Source organism: Castor canadensis, chromosome 9 (genome assembly GCF_047511655.1).
Source record: "Castor canadensis chromosome 9, mCasCan1.hap1v2, whole genome shotgun sequence".
NCBI classification, from domain to species: domain Eukaryota; kingdom Metazoa; phylum Chordata; class Mammalia; order Rodentia; family Castoridae; genus Castor; species Castor canadensis.
Window position 1 is genome coordinate 61,163,361 of NC_133394.1, and position 15,449 is coordinate 61,178,809.

The window sequence follows — 15,449 nt, forward strand, 5'->3', positions numbered from 1 at the left end:
TGCAGTGTTTCTATATTTGTAAATTTGAAACTTTTTTAAATGAACTTATTTTATACACTAAAGTTTGATTTCAAGTATACTAATTTCCCAGGTTATTTGGCTCTTTTGGTACCCTCTATTTTCACTATGAAGACTTTTATTTCAAAACAAATTGCTCTATAGAATTTTCTACATTACTTAACTAAAAGTGTCTTCTCTTGAGACAACATTGTCTGTTATAGGCTCACAGGCTGAGGGACCAATAGGAATGTGACAAACTTGGTAGAAACTGCAGCATACAAAATAAAACCCTGTGTCTGGTGAACGTGGAAGGTTCACTATTACTCTAATAAATAGTTTTATTCTTAGGAAAATGATGAATATGTTTGTAGCAAGTGTTTATTATTCAATTTGTTGAAATTGTGAGCAATAGAATAAAAACAAGTGGCTCTGACAAGGATGTGTTGAGTGGCGTTCACATCACCTCTCAAACACATATATCAAGATCAAGACTGGTGAAATGGTTACCAAGCTTCTTGAAGTCTAGAGGTCTTCATTTATCACTCTAGTTTTACAAACTAATTAGTAATGATGGATTTAAACAATTGTATTTATAACACATTTCAAAATTCTGGGGTGAAAATATGATCAAGACAAATCTTCGCACATTCTAATGAGTTTGTTTGGTCTTAGGAGCACGGCATTCCTACTGACATGGGCTATGCAGTGGCCCCTCACCATTCTGGTGTCTACCCTGTCCACGTTCAGCTTTACGAGGCCTGGAAGAAGGTTTGGAATATTAAAATCACCAGCACTGAAGAATATCCACATCTGAAACCAGCTAGGTATCGGAGAGGCTTCATTCACAAAAACATCATGGTGAGCTCCCTCCAGGATTCATAGAGTTGAAGTAATTCTTCCAGATTTCCCACATTTGTAGGAAGAAGAAAAAAAGAACAAAAAGTTACAGACAGAGCTATAGGAAAAGCTCCATTTTGTAGGAAGCGTATTGGTCACATCTAAGGAAAGGATCTTCCTATTACAATCACTTCAGTTCTTCAAATATGACTTCAAAAATAGGGTTTTTTTTCTGACTCTACTACTGATTAGCAGGCACTGATATGAAAACATTAAGAAAACATTACATCAAATTTGTAGATAATTTTGGAAGTCATCATTTCTTCAAAAAATAATTTTGCAGATAAAACTAATACCAACTCTATATTAACCATGCTGGCCTTTTATAAGCTAAACTGTGTTTTTCTTCTTACCATGCCAGGCTGAAAAAAACAAAACAAAACAAAACTCAACTATTTGCAGCAAGAAGCCACATTCGAAGTCCTGCTTAATCATTAACAGATGATAACACAGAGAATAAATGACAGATGATGTTAATTAGATCATTACTCTCCATTGCCTAATTCCCTCCAGATCCTCTCTGTTTTATTTTGCTTCTTCTACACTGGCAAAGGATATTGTTAAAATATGTTACTATCTAATATTTTGTGAGACCTTCCAAGTAAGTCATTAAATTTTAGTTTTTCCCTGAGTCAGGAAATCCAAGGAAAGCACTGTGAAGCTTGGAATGGTCTCCTAATTTAGACTCAAATAACAGAAAGAAACAGCCCAAGAACACTATGTGAACAACCGTGACAGTCAAACTGATACGCTTGAACAAATGTCAGCCTTCCAGAATTAGGTGTAACTGGCTTCTTTGTAGACAATTTTCTAATGTCTGCAGAAATTAGAGTGGATAATGACATTTAACTTGTATCAACTCACATCTTGACTTGTCCTTCAATTAAAAAAAATGTTATAAATGCTACTTGGGGAGATTATGGCCACATTTTATCCCACCCTGCCCTTCCTCTGTACTGAAAATGAATTTACTGTGTCTCATGTTGCCAGGCTTCTGACCAGAGAGAATTTAAAAGACCTGTCTTATATCATGATTTAAAAGCATTCCAATGTGCTTTTGTCATTTTAGAATCCTAGGTAGCCTTACGATATGGGTGTTACTCTAAAGATTTTATTCAGTGTTTTTGCTTTGTTTCTGTTTCTGTACTGTTAGAAAACTTGCTAGGATATGACCATGAGATGTGTTTTTTTTTCTCCTGAAAAATATATTTTACCTGTATTTTAAATGCAAGAATCTTACAGACAATAAAGACTTCTACAGGTTTCCTGCTTTGATGGAATTGTCCCTGTGGTTATACTTTCGCATGGAAAAGTTTGATTTGTGGGCTCTTGGGTGAGAATTTCCAAGTGAGAAATGTTCTATAGGCAGCTGATTATGCAATAAGAAAGAGAGAACAAGGCCATCCAAATAGAGATATGAATGAGACCACAGGAGCCAAAGTGCCCTCCTACTGAGAGACAGAAAAGAAAAAAGGGGCAAGAAATTGAGGAATGAACCTTCTGTCAGACCCATATTTGGCTATATGAGGTGAGGGAAACTTTATGTTATGACACATTCACAAATCAAACTCAAAAGACTTACAAGAAAATTCATTATCTTCCCTACTGACCAGCTATTGATTCTGTTATCCTTGATTCAGTTCTGTAATTCAAACATCACACTGAGACCCCACTTCCAGTCAGTCTCTGAATCCTAGCAATAAGTCTTTTATAATATCTTCATTGGTACTACCACAGCCACCATCTTGAAACACTGCCGGGATTTCCATTTCTTAACTTTGGTGCTTGTCTACTTATAGTTTGACCCACCCCCACTGCAGTCTATCTCAGAAGCAGTGCCAACTTAATCTTTCTAAAATTCTGCCTCCATCCTACTTTTCTTACCTTTATGAGTTCCAGTTGTTTCCATGCCCTTTAATTTGATATTCAGGGACCTGAAAACAATCTTCTCTATGTCTACCTTTCTGTCTTCCATTTCCCTGCCACTTACACACTTGCTCTAGCCAAACAGGCCAAAAACATGTTGCTGTTTTTCTGCCTTTGCTGTTTTTTCCACCTTGAGCAACTTACTGGCCACACTCTACCTATTTCTATTCCCTATATTCTTTGGTATCAAGTCCTATATCTTATATAATTTACAGTAAAGCACCTTGGTATATATCAGTTCAATACTAAACTCAGGCCTGCCACTAATAGAAATGCACATTGGTGAAGCCTCCCATTAATCCTGCTGACAGCAGCCCCCTCGCCCCCAGTGTTTACTGAGTATTGTTGGCAGTTTTGTCTCTTTGAAGCCTTAGTTATAGGACATTGGCTTCCTGTTGACTGAGGCTTTCATAAGGTTTTCATGGGTTCATTAGAGTCTCAGAGTTCAAATTTGATAGTGTTATACTCTGACAACCAGATCTAGAGGGTAGTCCATAGCAAAATACCTAAAAAATAGTTTAGCTAAAATCATATACTTTTAAAATAATACTAACCTGGCAATCGCATGTGAGCATTTTCTTGTTTAGCTTTTGGATACTTTTCCTTAGCCTTATATATATTAAAACCTGCAAGAGTGGAAGGGATGAATATGATCAAAGTCCATTATATGCATATATGTAAATATCACAGTGAAACTCCTTTGTATAATTAATATATACTAACAGAATTTTTAAAAACATGTACCTTTTTATTCCTCCACATGATCCAGTATAAAGATTAGAATAAGTATTTGGTAAATAAATGAAGAAATATTATATAAAGCTTTGCTTTCCAGGAAATGACATTTCCAAGACTTGTTAGGAACTATATTTTCAGTTAGAATATCTTTCTCTCACTTCCTTTCTTGTTGTTGACTTTGTGCTAGTATTATGACAATGTAGCATGCTTTCAAACATACACATCACCAGAGCTAATACTCTGTGATTTAAGCTAATGTCCTTTCAACTGTTTCAAGATGAATTTGCTTCTAAGGGTATAAGCTTTACCAGTTTACAAAAATAAAAAGGACATACAGAGACTTGATTTATTCAGCAATATAGGATACATTGATCAAGCTGAGAATTAGCTTCCTAAGAAAATGTTCCAAGAACTAGACTAAAATTTATTTACAATAGATATTCAAACTAAAAAAAAAAAAAGAACTAGTATACTTGTGATGGGCTGCAAAACATGGGACTTCCTGAACAGGCAATATTTTGAAAGTACTTATTGAACTAAATATGCTTTAAGAGTTAAGACAATAAAAATGAAGATCTATTTGCTTAGGGCAAAAAAGCAAAGCTCCCGCCTGTGTAAAATTTGTCACTTTCCAAAATGTATTCATTAATTTTCTGCCACTTCAAGTGTATACTGCAAACTCAGCTTATCATGGGATCATTATATTTAGCTTAAAAGTAAAGCCTTTTATAATTACACTGTTATTTTATCTGTAAAATTTTAAAAAAACGTACTGATAACAAATGTGTATAATAGAAGCAGAAGGATTTAAAGGATGAAAAGAGACCTTCTACTAAGTGACCATTTATCATTCTGTTTAGGACATGTTCTAAAAGTTACTATGCAAGTCAAGTGGATAATCTCTTACTTTTGAAACTGGCAGATTCACACCTAGAATTTTGGGCAGTTGCAATAGCCTGCAGTGGTCTTTGCAGACTCTAGCAAATACTGTGATTTGTGTTTTAATATCTGTTATAATTTAGAATGTCATTTCCTAAGAAGCACAATGGGTTAATAATTGACTTCATTTTCTAATGCATGTGTAGAATTTGTCAGAAAGTAATATTCTTTACATTTTTGCCTACTAGGATTACAATTTAATGCAGATAATTCTAATATTTTAAATTCTTTTTACTGCTCTTTATTTCTTATGATGCTAAAATATATTAGACTTCATAATAAAAGTACTTTTTTTCAAATAAAAAACATGTTTTATTTTGCTTTTATGAATTGTATCTTTTTAAATTTTTTTTTTATTATTCATATGTGCATACAATGTTTGGGTCATTTCTCCCCCCTGCCCCCACCCCTTCCCTTACCACCCACTCCACCCCCTCCCTCTTCCCCCCACCCCCTCGATATCCGGCAGAAACTATTATTTTTTTAATTTTTATTTTTTTATTATTCATATGTGCATACAATGTTTGGGTTATTTCTCCCCCCTGCTCCTACCCCCTCCCTTACCACCCACTCCACCCCCTCCCTCTCTTTCTGGCAGAAACTATTTTGCCCTTATCTCTAATTTTGTTGAAGAGAGAGTATAAGCAATAATAGAAAGGAACAAGGGATTTTGCTAGTTGAGATAAGGATAGCTATACAGGGAGTTGACTCACATTAATTTCTTGTGCATGTGTATTACCTTCTAGGTTAATTCTTTTTGATCTAACCTTTTCTCTAGTTCCTGGTCCCCTTCTCCTATTGGCCTCAGTTGCTTTTAAGGTATCTGCTTATGATATGAAGATAGGTAAGACACCTAAAAAATTAGCTAGCATTTGTTGCCCTCAACACAGAAAAACAAAAGTACTAACTTTTAAGATTTAAAGAGAAAAGTGAATAAAATAACTCAAAGTCTATTTTAGTTTTAAATATCTCTTTAAGTTCCCTCACTGACCATTCTTTACTTACATCCTCCTCTCTTTCCCAGGGTGTGAAGGATTTTTCCAGGGCCTAGTTTAGAGTTCAATAATGATGCCAGTTTGTACATCACCTTTCATAAGAAAAAAGTTAGGTTTCAATAAAGTAATTGGTTGAAATTAGCTTTTTCCTTACTTAGTCATTTTTCTTTTAGGTTCTTCCAAGACAGACCTGTGGGCTTTTCACTCACACAATTTTCTACAAAGACTATCCAGGGGGTCCTAAGGAGCTGGATAAGAGTATTCAAGGAGGTGAACTTTTCTTCACTGTGGTCCTCAACCCAGTAAGTACTTGGAGTGATTCTTCAAATAATGATGAAAAATGACAGTGTGGGTAAAAATTATCCTGACAAAGAGGCCAGTGATTGGGTAGTTATCATCAAATCACCATGAAGTCCCAGCTCTAAAACAGTCATAAAAACTGAATTGAACCACATCTACAAATGGGAACACAGTAATTCCACAGTGACATTAGGAATTTGTGGCAGAATTGGTAGCGCACTGCAGCAGACCCTCCTCCATGTTGAAAAGTGATCATATCTTGCTTTTCTGGAAAATAAGATTTTCACCAACAAACTCTCCTACTTCCTTTAGGTACCAGTTTTCTTCAGTTAGGCAACTATTATCTCTATTGCTCTGTCTTTTTGCTTTTTTCTATTTAAGGTATAAAAAATGTTCTCATATTATATAAGTATAAAGGAAAGAAATCAGATGAGCAAATATGACATTGTTCTGCACCATGTAAATCTTACCATGCTAGAACACAAGGCACCCCTGTTTAATTGACTGCTCTTCCTTCTTCATTTCTTGTGTATCAGCAATGCAGTGAACCAACTGCATGTATTTTTGTACAAAGCAAGTATTTTTAAAGTAGTGTAGTGAAAGAAGAACTAATTGAAGTAAGTTGTATAAGGAAAAACTGTTAGTGATTTTCCCTTGTGCAGGAACATAAAAAGTAAAGCTAAAATTTATTTACTATATATGTGGGTTTGCCCCTGGCATTAGCAATATTCAAGATGAAAAACTATAATTACCTCCAATATGAAAAAAATTCTAACAGGATAAAAATTGCATAGCATTAGAAATAAACAGAATAAAATTTAAAACTCTTCTTGACCTTAATTTTTCAGGTCCTGCAAATAAAAATGCAGGTGCTTTTCCTCAGCTACTCCAATAACTAGTTATCTTTTTTAGCTTCTAGAAAATGAGGTAAAAGTAAGGGTAACTTGTCTCTGGGAAAATCTACAAGTGTGTTCAAAAATCGGGATAGTTTGGAATACTGTAGCATTTAGCCTTTGGAAGTTTATTGAATTTCAGACCCCTAAAATGTAAGTAATTTTGATTTATATGTCAGAACTAACCTGATTCTCCTAGATAACCTGTCTTTTACAAATGGTATCTTTTGAGTTACATCATATGGCTGTCTTCTCTTTTCTTCCCAATTCTGCCAAAAATACACAGGAAAAATAGTTAAACTAATGCATGATTATGAACTGCAGACTCAGTTACAATATTCTTAAAATTCTAACATTTTCACTAATAACTTTAAGACTCTTTAATCTATATTCAACAAAATTCTGATATTTTATATTTCCTGTCATCATAAAAAAATAGTACTATGAACTACTGTACTTAATTCTTTAAGCCAATAGATTCTTTGGTGCTTAAAAAGGTCCTGGTAGTATGGTTATTTCATAACTTTATAAACCAAGTGATTTTCATCATATGGAAAAAGTTCAAAATTCATTCATTTATGTACAATGGATTTATATTAAAAATTTCATCCATTTTGTGATAAGAAATGTCTTCCTTTATTAAGAAATCAAATTATTATCTTAATTTTAAAATTCCCATAGTAAAGCCTGTATTAATCTTAATACTAATCTAGACTGAGCAGCCTCTTTAACAAAACAAATGATTCCCAGAACTTTATCAATAATAATTGGCAATTTTATTTACCTTGATGAAGAGATGCATATGGAATAAACTTCACAAACTTCAGAAAAGTTACAGAATGCAATTACTGTCAGATGAATATTTAGACTCAAACTAAGTTACAAATTTTGTCAGAAACCATAAAAACATACAAGGAATCCAGAACTCTTCATGTGGTACACCAGGTCCAGCTTGGGGGAGCAATTCTACTTACCTGGAAATGTGATTGGGAAGTCTACATTTAGACTCAGTGGAGTCTAGCCAAAAGGAAATCAACTGTCAATAGTCAGTGGCATCTGCCTTGCAGAATGGAGTGAGGAAAAAGGGCCTGTTTTTCATGAGTTCTCATACTAAAATTAAATGTTTGGATAAAGTTTGTGTTAAGGTTTTAAGACCTCCAGCTCTAGTAAAACATGCTATTAATTTAGCAATGACAGTCCTTTTTATTAGGCCAGAATGAGAATTAGAAAATCTTGATGATCTCAAGATATGTATTAGCTGCAAGAAAGAGGAATTTTAATTGTGGTGGATTTGAAAAGCAGCCATTGGAAGATCATGTAATAACACAGGACTCCATTAGAAGTACTATTTTCTGTGAATGCTAAATGACACTGTTTACTGCAAAAAGTTAGATGGATGCTGGAGACATGGAACTTAAAAACACTCAGATGCCTTTGAGTTGAAAATAAAAATATAACCATGGCTTTAATTAATGAAGTTTTTTTCCATGCAAAAATATAATATCAAGGTGTTAGAATAACTCAGTGTTAAATGAGTGGTGGCTTCAGTGAAGTATGCTTCAGAGTTAAACTGGAATAGATCACAGCAAAGACAAACTCCTTGAGTGGAATAACTTTCTGAAATGTTCCACGGTTATCAATGTATTTTTCTTGTCTAGAGAAGTGTCAATCAGGTGAATTTAATTTAAAAAAAGAGTTGCAAAGACAAATGTTAGCACTATCTAGGGAAGAGAAAACGGCCATCTCTAAATGAGTATGTCTGATGTGGATTTTGATTTATAGACTTTGAGGTTTGGACCCAGTAGCAAGGTGAACCCATCAAGGCTATCTAAGCCTGGAACTGAAGAATTTAATTCTTCTTTTTCTGATTATAAATTCAACTGTCAACTTTTGACTTGCAATTTGCTTTCCTATATAGATACTACTGTAGGAAAAAATGTGTGATCACAGAAACTTGTGCTTACTGGGGCAGTAATTTGTACAATTTCAAACTTTTTCTTTTAATTGGTGAATACTTCCAACACAGCCTGACTACCAGGAAAGGACCCTCTAATTTACAGACTTCAAAGTATTCAGTTCCCCCTAATTTATAATTCCCCATTGTAAACTAATAGGTGACATCCTTTTTATTCATTGGATTCATAGGCTTTACTACATTGATTTCTGCCCCAGAGATATGCACTGTCTATGTCAGTATGCATATGCTAAATCAGGTTTTGAAACTTACCAAGCAGAGAGATAGTCCCTGAAGTGCTTTTGTTTACTTCAAGGTGGTAATGGGAGTTATGCTAAAAATATCATGAGAGGGAGCCACAGAAATACACCAGGGTCACTGCATATGAACAAGCACAAATTTCTATGCAAACGTGTAATACACTCAGACACAAATGTTCTTCACCGATTCACAGTTCCACAGAGAAACCTCATAGATGTACATTTTCAAATGATGAAAAGTGGCAACTTACTTTAAAGTACCTATATAAATAATATGTAAATGAGTTCTAAGGATTAAAACTCATGCAGATGACATAAAGGACTCATTGGCAGTGACTGTACATACCCTCGATAAATGATTATTTATATAATTTATGATATATATGCTTATAGAAAAGTAGGAAGTAAGAGTAAACCATACATTTGAATACATCTCCCATTTCACCTGTCTTAGGAAGAAGTAGTAACTCTAAGTGAGATGAATGAAATTGTTTCTGGGTTAGGATCGTACCTCTAATGGGAACCATATTATCGCAGATTATCTGAACAAGGATATCACCTTCCTACTTTGGTGCTCTTTTTCCTAATCAGAAGATGTCTGAGTCTTTGCTAATGCTTCTGGTCAGTAAACATGCCCTATGTGTTCACTCATTAAATTCACTATCTGTGGAACACTCTGTGTCATCCCAGCATGCTTCATAATGAAGTCAGCACTTGCTTTCTTTATTAATTCAAAAAAGGCTGTGGATTGCCAGAAGATTCACTCTCTTACCACTCAACTTGGCATTCAAGGGGAGCAAACCCCTGAAAGAACAGAAATATTATAATTCCTCTACACATATATCACAGTACAAATAGCTAACACCTTTATGCCCACATTTTACTAGATTTTTTGTTCCCATGTTCTCAATTTGATATTGCACTCTTTTAACACATCCATGATACCCATCTACCCAAACCCCTGAAAGCAAAATCTAAGTTTATTTCTCTTATTAAAGAAGAAACATAAGCATGTGAATAGAATGAATATCTAAAACTGGGAGTAACATATAGATAAATAACAATTAAAACAAAATTCACAAAAGAAAATAACCTACATAAGTAGAAATTAATCCACATAAAATTTTAAAAATTATAATTTGCATGTATAATATTTGGTTGTCTATAAAATTCGTATGAAAGAAAACAAATTTTTATTCCTTTTTTGCTTCTTTGGTTTTTTATTAGTGTATATTGTACAAAATGAAGGGTAACATTGTGATATTTTAGATATGAATTTAATGTACTTTTATCATGTTCATCCCCTCTACTACTCTTTCTTATCCCTCCTACTCTGAACTCTCCCCACTATTTCTAACTCTATTGCAAAAATTTATAATGGGTTTCCTTATGAACTTTCCATACATGCATTCAATGTACTTTTTTTTCTTTCTTTTATTGTTTTTACAATTACTTTCATGTGTATACATCGTTTGGGCCAGTGCCACCTTCTTAGTACCCCCGCCCCCACCCCCGCTTCTGGCAGAACCTGTTCTGCCCTCTTGTTCTCCAATTTTGTTGAAGAGAAAATGTAAGAGATAATAAGAAAGACATAGCGTTTTTGCTAGCTTGAGATAAAATAGCTATACAGAGAGATTCCTAACATTGCATCCATGCACTTGTGTATTGCAACCCACATTAGTTCATCTCTGCCAGACCTCTGTGCTACTTTTTGGTCCCCTTCCCACAGTAATCTGCCAGTTTAACATTACTATAGTCACTCCTCTACAGTGAGCACATCAACCACATTCAAGTTTTAGGTTTCTTTCCCTTTCCATGTTCCTCCTGTGCACATTCTCCCCTTAGTGTGTGACCCATGCATTTGTTTTAGGTCTATAATCTTCCTGTGAGGGAGAACATGCGATTTTTGACCTTCTGAGCCAGGCTAACTTCACTTAAGATGATGTTCTTCAGTTCCATCCATTTACTTGCAAATGACAAAATTTCATTCTTCTCTGTAGCTGAGTAAAATTCCATTGTGTATAAATACCACATTTTCTCAATCCATTTGTCAGTAGTGGGGAATCTTGGCTGTTTCCATAACATGGCTATTGTAAATAGTGCTGCAATGAACATGGTGTGCAGAGGCCTTGTAATAACCTGAGTCACATTCCTTCGGGTTTATCCCTAGGAGTGGTATTGCTGGATCATATGGCAGATCAAGGTATAGTTTTTTGAGAAGCCTCCATATTGTTTTCCAAAGTGGTTTGTACTAGCTTACATTCCTACCAGCAGTGTATGAGGGTTCCTTTTTCCCTGCATCCTTACCAACATTTGTTGTTGGCGATGTTCTTGATAGTAGCTATTCTAACAGGAGTGAGGGGAATCTTAGCGTGGTTTTGATTTGCATCTCATTTATGGCCAGGGATGGTAAGCATTTTTTCATGTGTTTTTTGGCCATTTGGACTTCTTCCTTTAAAAAGTTCTGTTTAGTTCAGTTGCCCACTTCTTTATTGGTTCATTAACTTTGGGGGAGCTTAGTTTTTTGAGCTCCCTGTATATTCTGATTGTCAGTCCTTTGTCTGGTGTATAGCTAGCAAATATTTTCCCACTTCAATGTAGAGACCACTTCCTTTGTTGTACAGAAGCTTTTAGAATCCACGTAGTCCCATTTGTCCATCTTTTCTCTTAGTTGCTGGGCTGCTGTAGTTCTACTGAGGAAGTCCTTGCCTATATCTATTGCTTCCAGAGTATTCCCTGCTCTTTCAAGTACTAACTGCAAGGTTTTGGGTCTGATATTTAAGTCCTTAATCCACTTTGAGTTGATACTAGTACAGGGTAACAGGCAGGTATCTAGTTTCAGTATTCTGCAGGCATATAACCACTTTTCTCAGCAACATTTGTTGAAAAGGATGTCTTTCCTCCATCATATGTTTTTGGTGCCTTTGTAAAAAATAAGGTAGGCATACCTGTGTGGACTCATATTCATGTCCTCTTTTCTGTTCCACTGGTCTTCATATCTGTTTTTGTGCCAGTACCATACTGTTTTTATTGCTATGGCTCTGTAGTATAGTTTCAAGTCAGGTATTGTGATACCTCCAGCATGGCTCTTTTTGTTCAGTATTCCTTAGCTATTTGTGGTCTATTGTGTTCCAAATGAACTTTTAGAGTAGATTTTTCAATCTCTGTGGTGAACATCATTGGGATTTTGATGGGAATTGTGTTGAACATGTAGATTGCTTTTGGTAGTATACCAATTTTTGCTATGTTGATTCTGCCAATTCATGAGTATGGGAGATCTTTTCAACTTCCACAGTCTTCCTCGATTTCTTTCTTCAGTAGTTTATAGTTCTCCTTGTAGAGGTTATTTACATCATTTATTAATTTTATTCCTAGGTATTTGAATTTTTTTGAGGGTATTGTAAATGTAATTGTTTTCCTTCATTCTTTCTCAATTTACTCATTGTTAGTGTATAGCAAGCCTACTGATTTTTGTAAGTTGATTTTGTATCCTGCTACATTGCTGAAGCTGTTTATGGTGTCTACAAGTTTTGGGTGGAGCTTTTTGGGTCTTTGAGGTATAGGATCAAGTCGTCTGCAAATAGAGATACTTTGATTATTTCTTTACCTATTTTCCTTTTATTTCTTCTTCTTCCTTATAGCTCTGGGTAGGAATTCTAGGACTGTGTTAAATAGGAGGGAAGAGAGTGGGCATCCTTGTCTCATTCCTGACATTAGAGAAAATTGTTTCAGTTTTTCCCCATTAAGTATGATGTTTGCTATAGGTTTTCATATATAGCCTTTATAATGTTAAGGTACATTCTTTCTATTCCTAGTTTTCTTAAAGCTTTTATCATGAAGTGGTGTTGAAGGCTTTTTCTGCATCTGTTGAGATGATCAAGTGGTTTTTGTCTTTGCTTCTATTAATGTGATGCATTACATTTATTGATTTGCATATATTGAACCATCCCTGCATCCCTGGCATGAAGCTGACTTGGTCATGATGAGTGATCTTTTTGATATGTTGTAGGATTTGGTTCACAATAATTTTATTGAGGACTTTTCCATCAATGTTCATTAAGGAGATTGGCCTGTAGTTCTCCTTTTTGGAGGTGTCTTTGTCTGGTTTTGGGATGAGAGTCATATTGGCTTCATAAAACGAGTTAGGCAGTGTTCTTTCCCTTTCTATTTTGTAGAAAAGTTTAAGGAGTGTTGTTATTAGTTCTTTGAAGGTCTGGTAGAATTCAGCTGACAATCCATCAGGTCCTGGACTTTTCTTTTTTGGGAGACTCTTGATTGCTGCTTCAATTTCATTCCATGTTATAGGTTGGTTTAGGTGGTTAATGTCCGCTTGGTTCAATATTGGATGGTCATAAGTATCTAGAAATTTGTCCATTTCTTTAAGATTTTCCAATTATTGGAATATAGGTTCTCAAAGTAGTCTCTGATGAGTCCCTGGATTCCCTTGCTGTTTGTTGTTATTGTCCTATTTTCATTTCTGATTTTGCTAATTTTGCTCTTTTCCCTCCTCATTTTAGTCAGATTTGCCAGGGACTTGTCAATCTTGTTTATTTTTTCAGAGAACCAGCTTTTTGTTTCATTCATTTCTTTGTATGGGTGTTTTTTTTTGTCTCTATTTCATTAATTTCAGCCCTATTTTTATTACTTGTCTTTTCTTCTCCTGTGATTTGATACTTCCTGTCCTCTCATGGCTTTGTTTGCTTTCATATTCTGTGTGCAGAATTCCTTGTACAGTTATCTGTAGTGGTGGCTAGGTTGTCATATATTGTCTTAGTTTCTGTTTATCGTGGAAGATTTTTATTGCTCTGTCAATTCTGAATGATGGTTTTGCTGGGTAGAGTATCTTAGAGCTGAAATTATTTTCATTCAGTGCCTGAAATATCTCACTCTATGTCCTTCTTGCTTTTAAAGTTTCTGTTGAGAAATCTGCTGTGTTTTTGATGGGTTTACCTTTATATGTTTTTTTTTTCTCTCTTACAACCTTCAATATTCTTTGTCTGTGCTTGTTGTTTTAATGATAATATGCTGTGGGGAGATTCTATTTTGGGCAAGTCTGTTTGGTGTCCTGGAGGCTTTCTGTAACTGAATGGGCAAACTTTCTCGAAATTTGGGGAATTTTCTGCTATTATTTCATTGAATATATTATGTATCCCTTTGGCTTGCACCTCTTCTCCTTCTTCAGTGCCCATGATTCTCAGGTTTAGCCCTTGAAAGAGTCACTGAGTTCTTGCATATTCTTTTCACTGCTCTTTGGTTGTTTGACTAAGATTTCTTCTGTTTTTTTCTTTAATTTCTATTTTACCTTCGAGCTTTGAGATTCTGTCTTCTACTTGTTCTAGTCTGCTGGAGCGGCCTTCCACTGTGTTTTTTGTTTGACTAAAGAGAATTTTATTTCCAGGATTTCTGTTTGATTCTTTTTTCTGAGGTTTTCCATATTTTTGTTCAACTCCTCTTTTATATTTTGTGTTGTCACCTGTAACTCATAAATCTCTTTTTATGGTGTCCTTTGTTTCAGTTTGGTGTTCGCTGAAGTCCTCTCTGAGTCTGTTTATTTGGTTCTGTGTCTTCTCATGTCCTTTATTTTTGGTGTCTTGAAATTTCTTGAGTGCATCTTGTACATTCAGATTAACCATGTCTAGTATCTTCTCCATGAATTTCTCAGTGATATCTTCCAAGATTTCTTCTTTGGGGTCCTTAGTGACATTTTATCCTTGTTTTGTCAAGGGCAGAAACTGGGTATCCATTTTCTTCATTTCCCACTGGATCCTGTATTAAATTATCTTTTTTCTTTTTCAAGGAGAATCCTCTTTTTTCAACATGTGCATACATTGTTTGGGTCATTTCTCCACCCTGCCCCCCTCCCCCACCCTTTTCCCCTCCCCCACTCAGTTTCAGGCAGAACCTGTTCTGCCCTTATCACTAATTTTGTTGAAGAAAATACACAAGCATAATAAGGAAGACAAAGCATTTTTGCTAGCTGAGTTAAGGATAGCTATACAGAGAGATTCCTACTATTGCTTTCTTGTACCCCTGTGTTACGACCCATATTGATTCAACTCTAACTGATCTTTGCATTGGTTCCTGATCCCCTGTTTATGATAAACTCTGTCATTTTAAGGTTTCTGTATTAGTTCCTCTGAAGTGGGGACATCAAATGCTTTCATGTTTTGGGTTTTCTACCTATTCCTATATCTCCCATATTGTTCTCCCCTTGTCATGTGATCCAAGTCCAACCACATTACTGCATTTACCCTAGATTTAAAGTCCACATATGAGGGAGAACATATGATTTTTGGTCTTCTGAGCCTGGCTGACCTTGCTCAGAATGATGTTCTCCAGTTCCATCCATTTACCTGCAAATGGTAAGATTTCATTCTTCTTCATGATGGAGTAAAATTCCATTGTGTACAAGTAACACATTTTCTTGATCCACTCATCAGTAGTGGGGCATCTTGGTTATTTCCATAACTTGGCTATTGTGAATAGCACTGCAATAAACATGGGTGTGCAGGTGCCTCTGGAGTAACCTGTGTTGCATTTCTTTGGG

At 35.2% G+C, this 15,449-nt stretch overlaps 1 protein-coding gene and 1 long non-coding RNA gene across 3 annotated transcripts in view; one reads left to right on the top strand and one right to left on the bottom strand.

Moving 5' to 3' along the window:
- Positions 1-15,449, top strand: part of LOC141410912 (bifunctional heparan sulfate N-deacetylase/N-sulfotransferase 3-like) — a 115,869-nt gene that overhangs the window by 26,628 nt on the left and 73,792 nt on the right. Inside the window, exons 3-4 of the mRNA XM_074041699.1 lie at positions 673-858; positions 5,669-5,797. Coding sequence (XP_073897800.1) covers positions 673-858; positions 5,669-5,797 — 315 coding nt within the window. The remainder of the gene's footprint in view (positions 1-672; positions 859-5,668; positions 5,798-15,449) is intronic.
- LOC141410913 (uncharacterized) overlaps positions 5,508-15,449 on the bottom strand; it is a 92,343-nt gene continuing 82,401 nt past the window's right edge. For both annotated transcript variants that reach the window (XR_012435715.1, XR_012435716.1), the window contains 2 exons: positions 6,875-6,957; positions 5,508-5,587 (listed from right to left, as the gene is read on the bottom strand). This is a non-coding gene — a long non-coding RNA (uncharacterized lncRNA). The remainder of the gene's footprint in view (positions 5,588-6,874; positions 6,958-15,449) is intronic.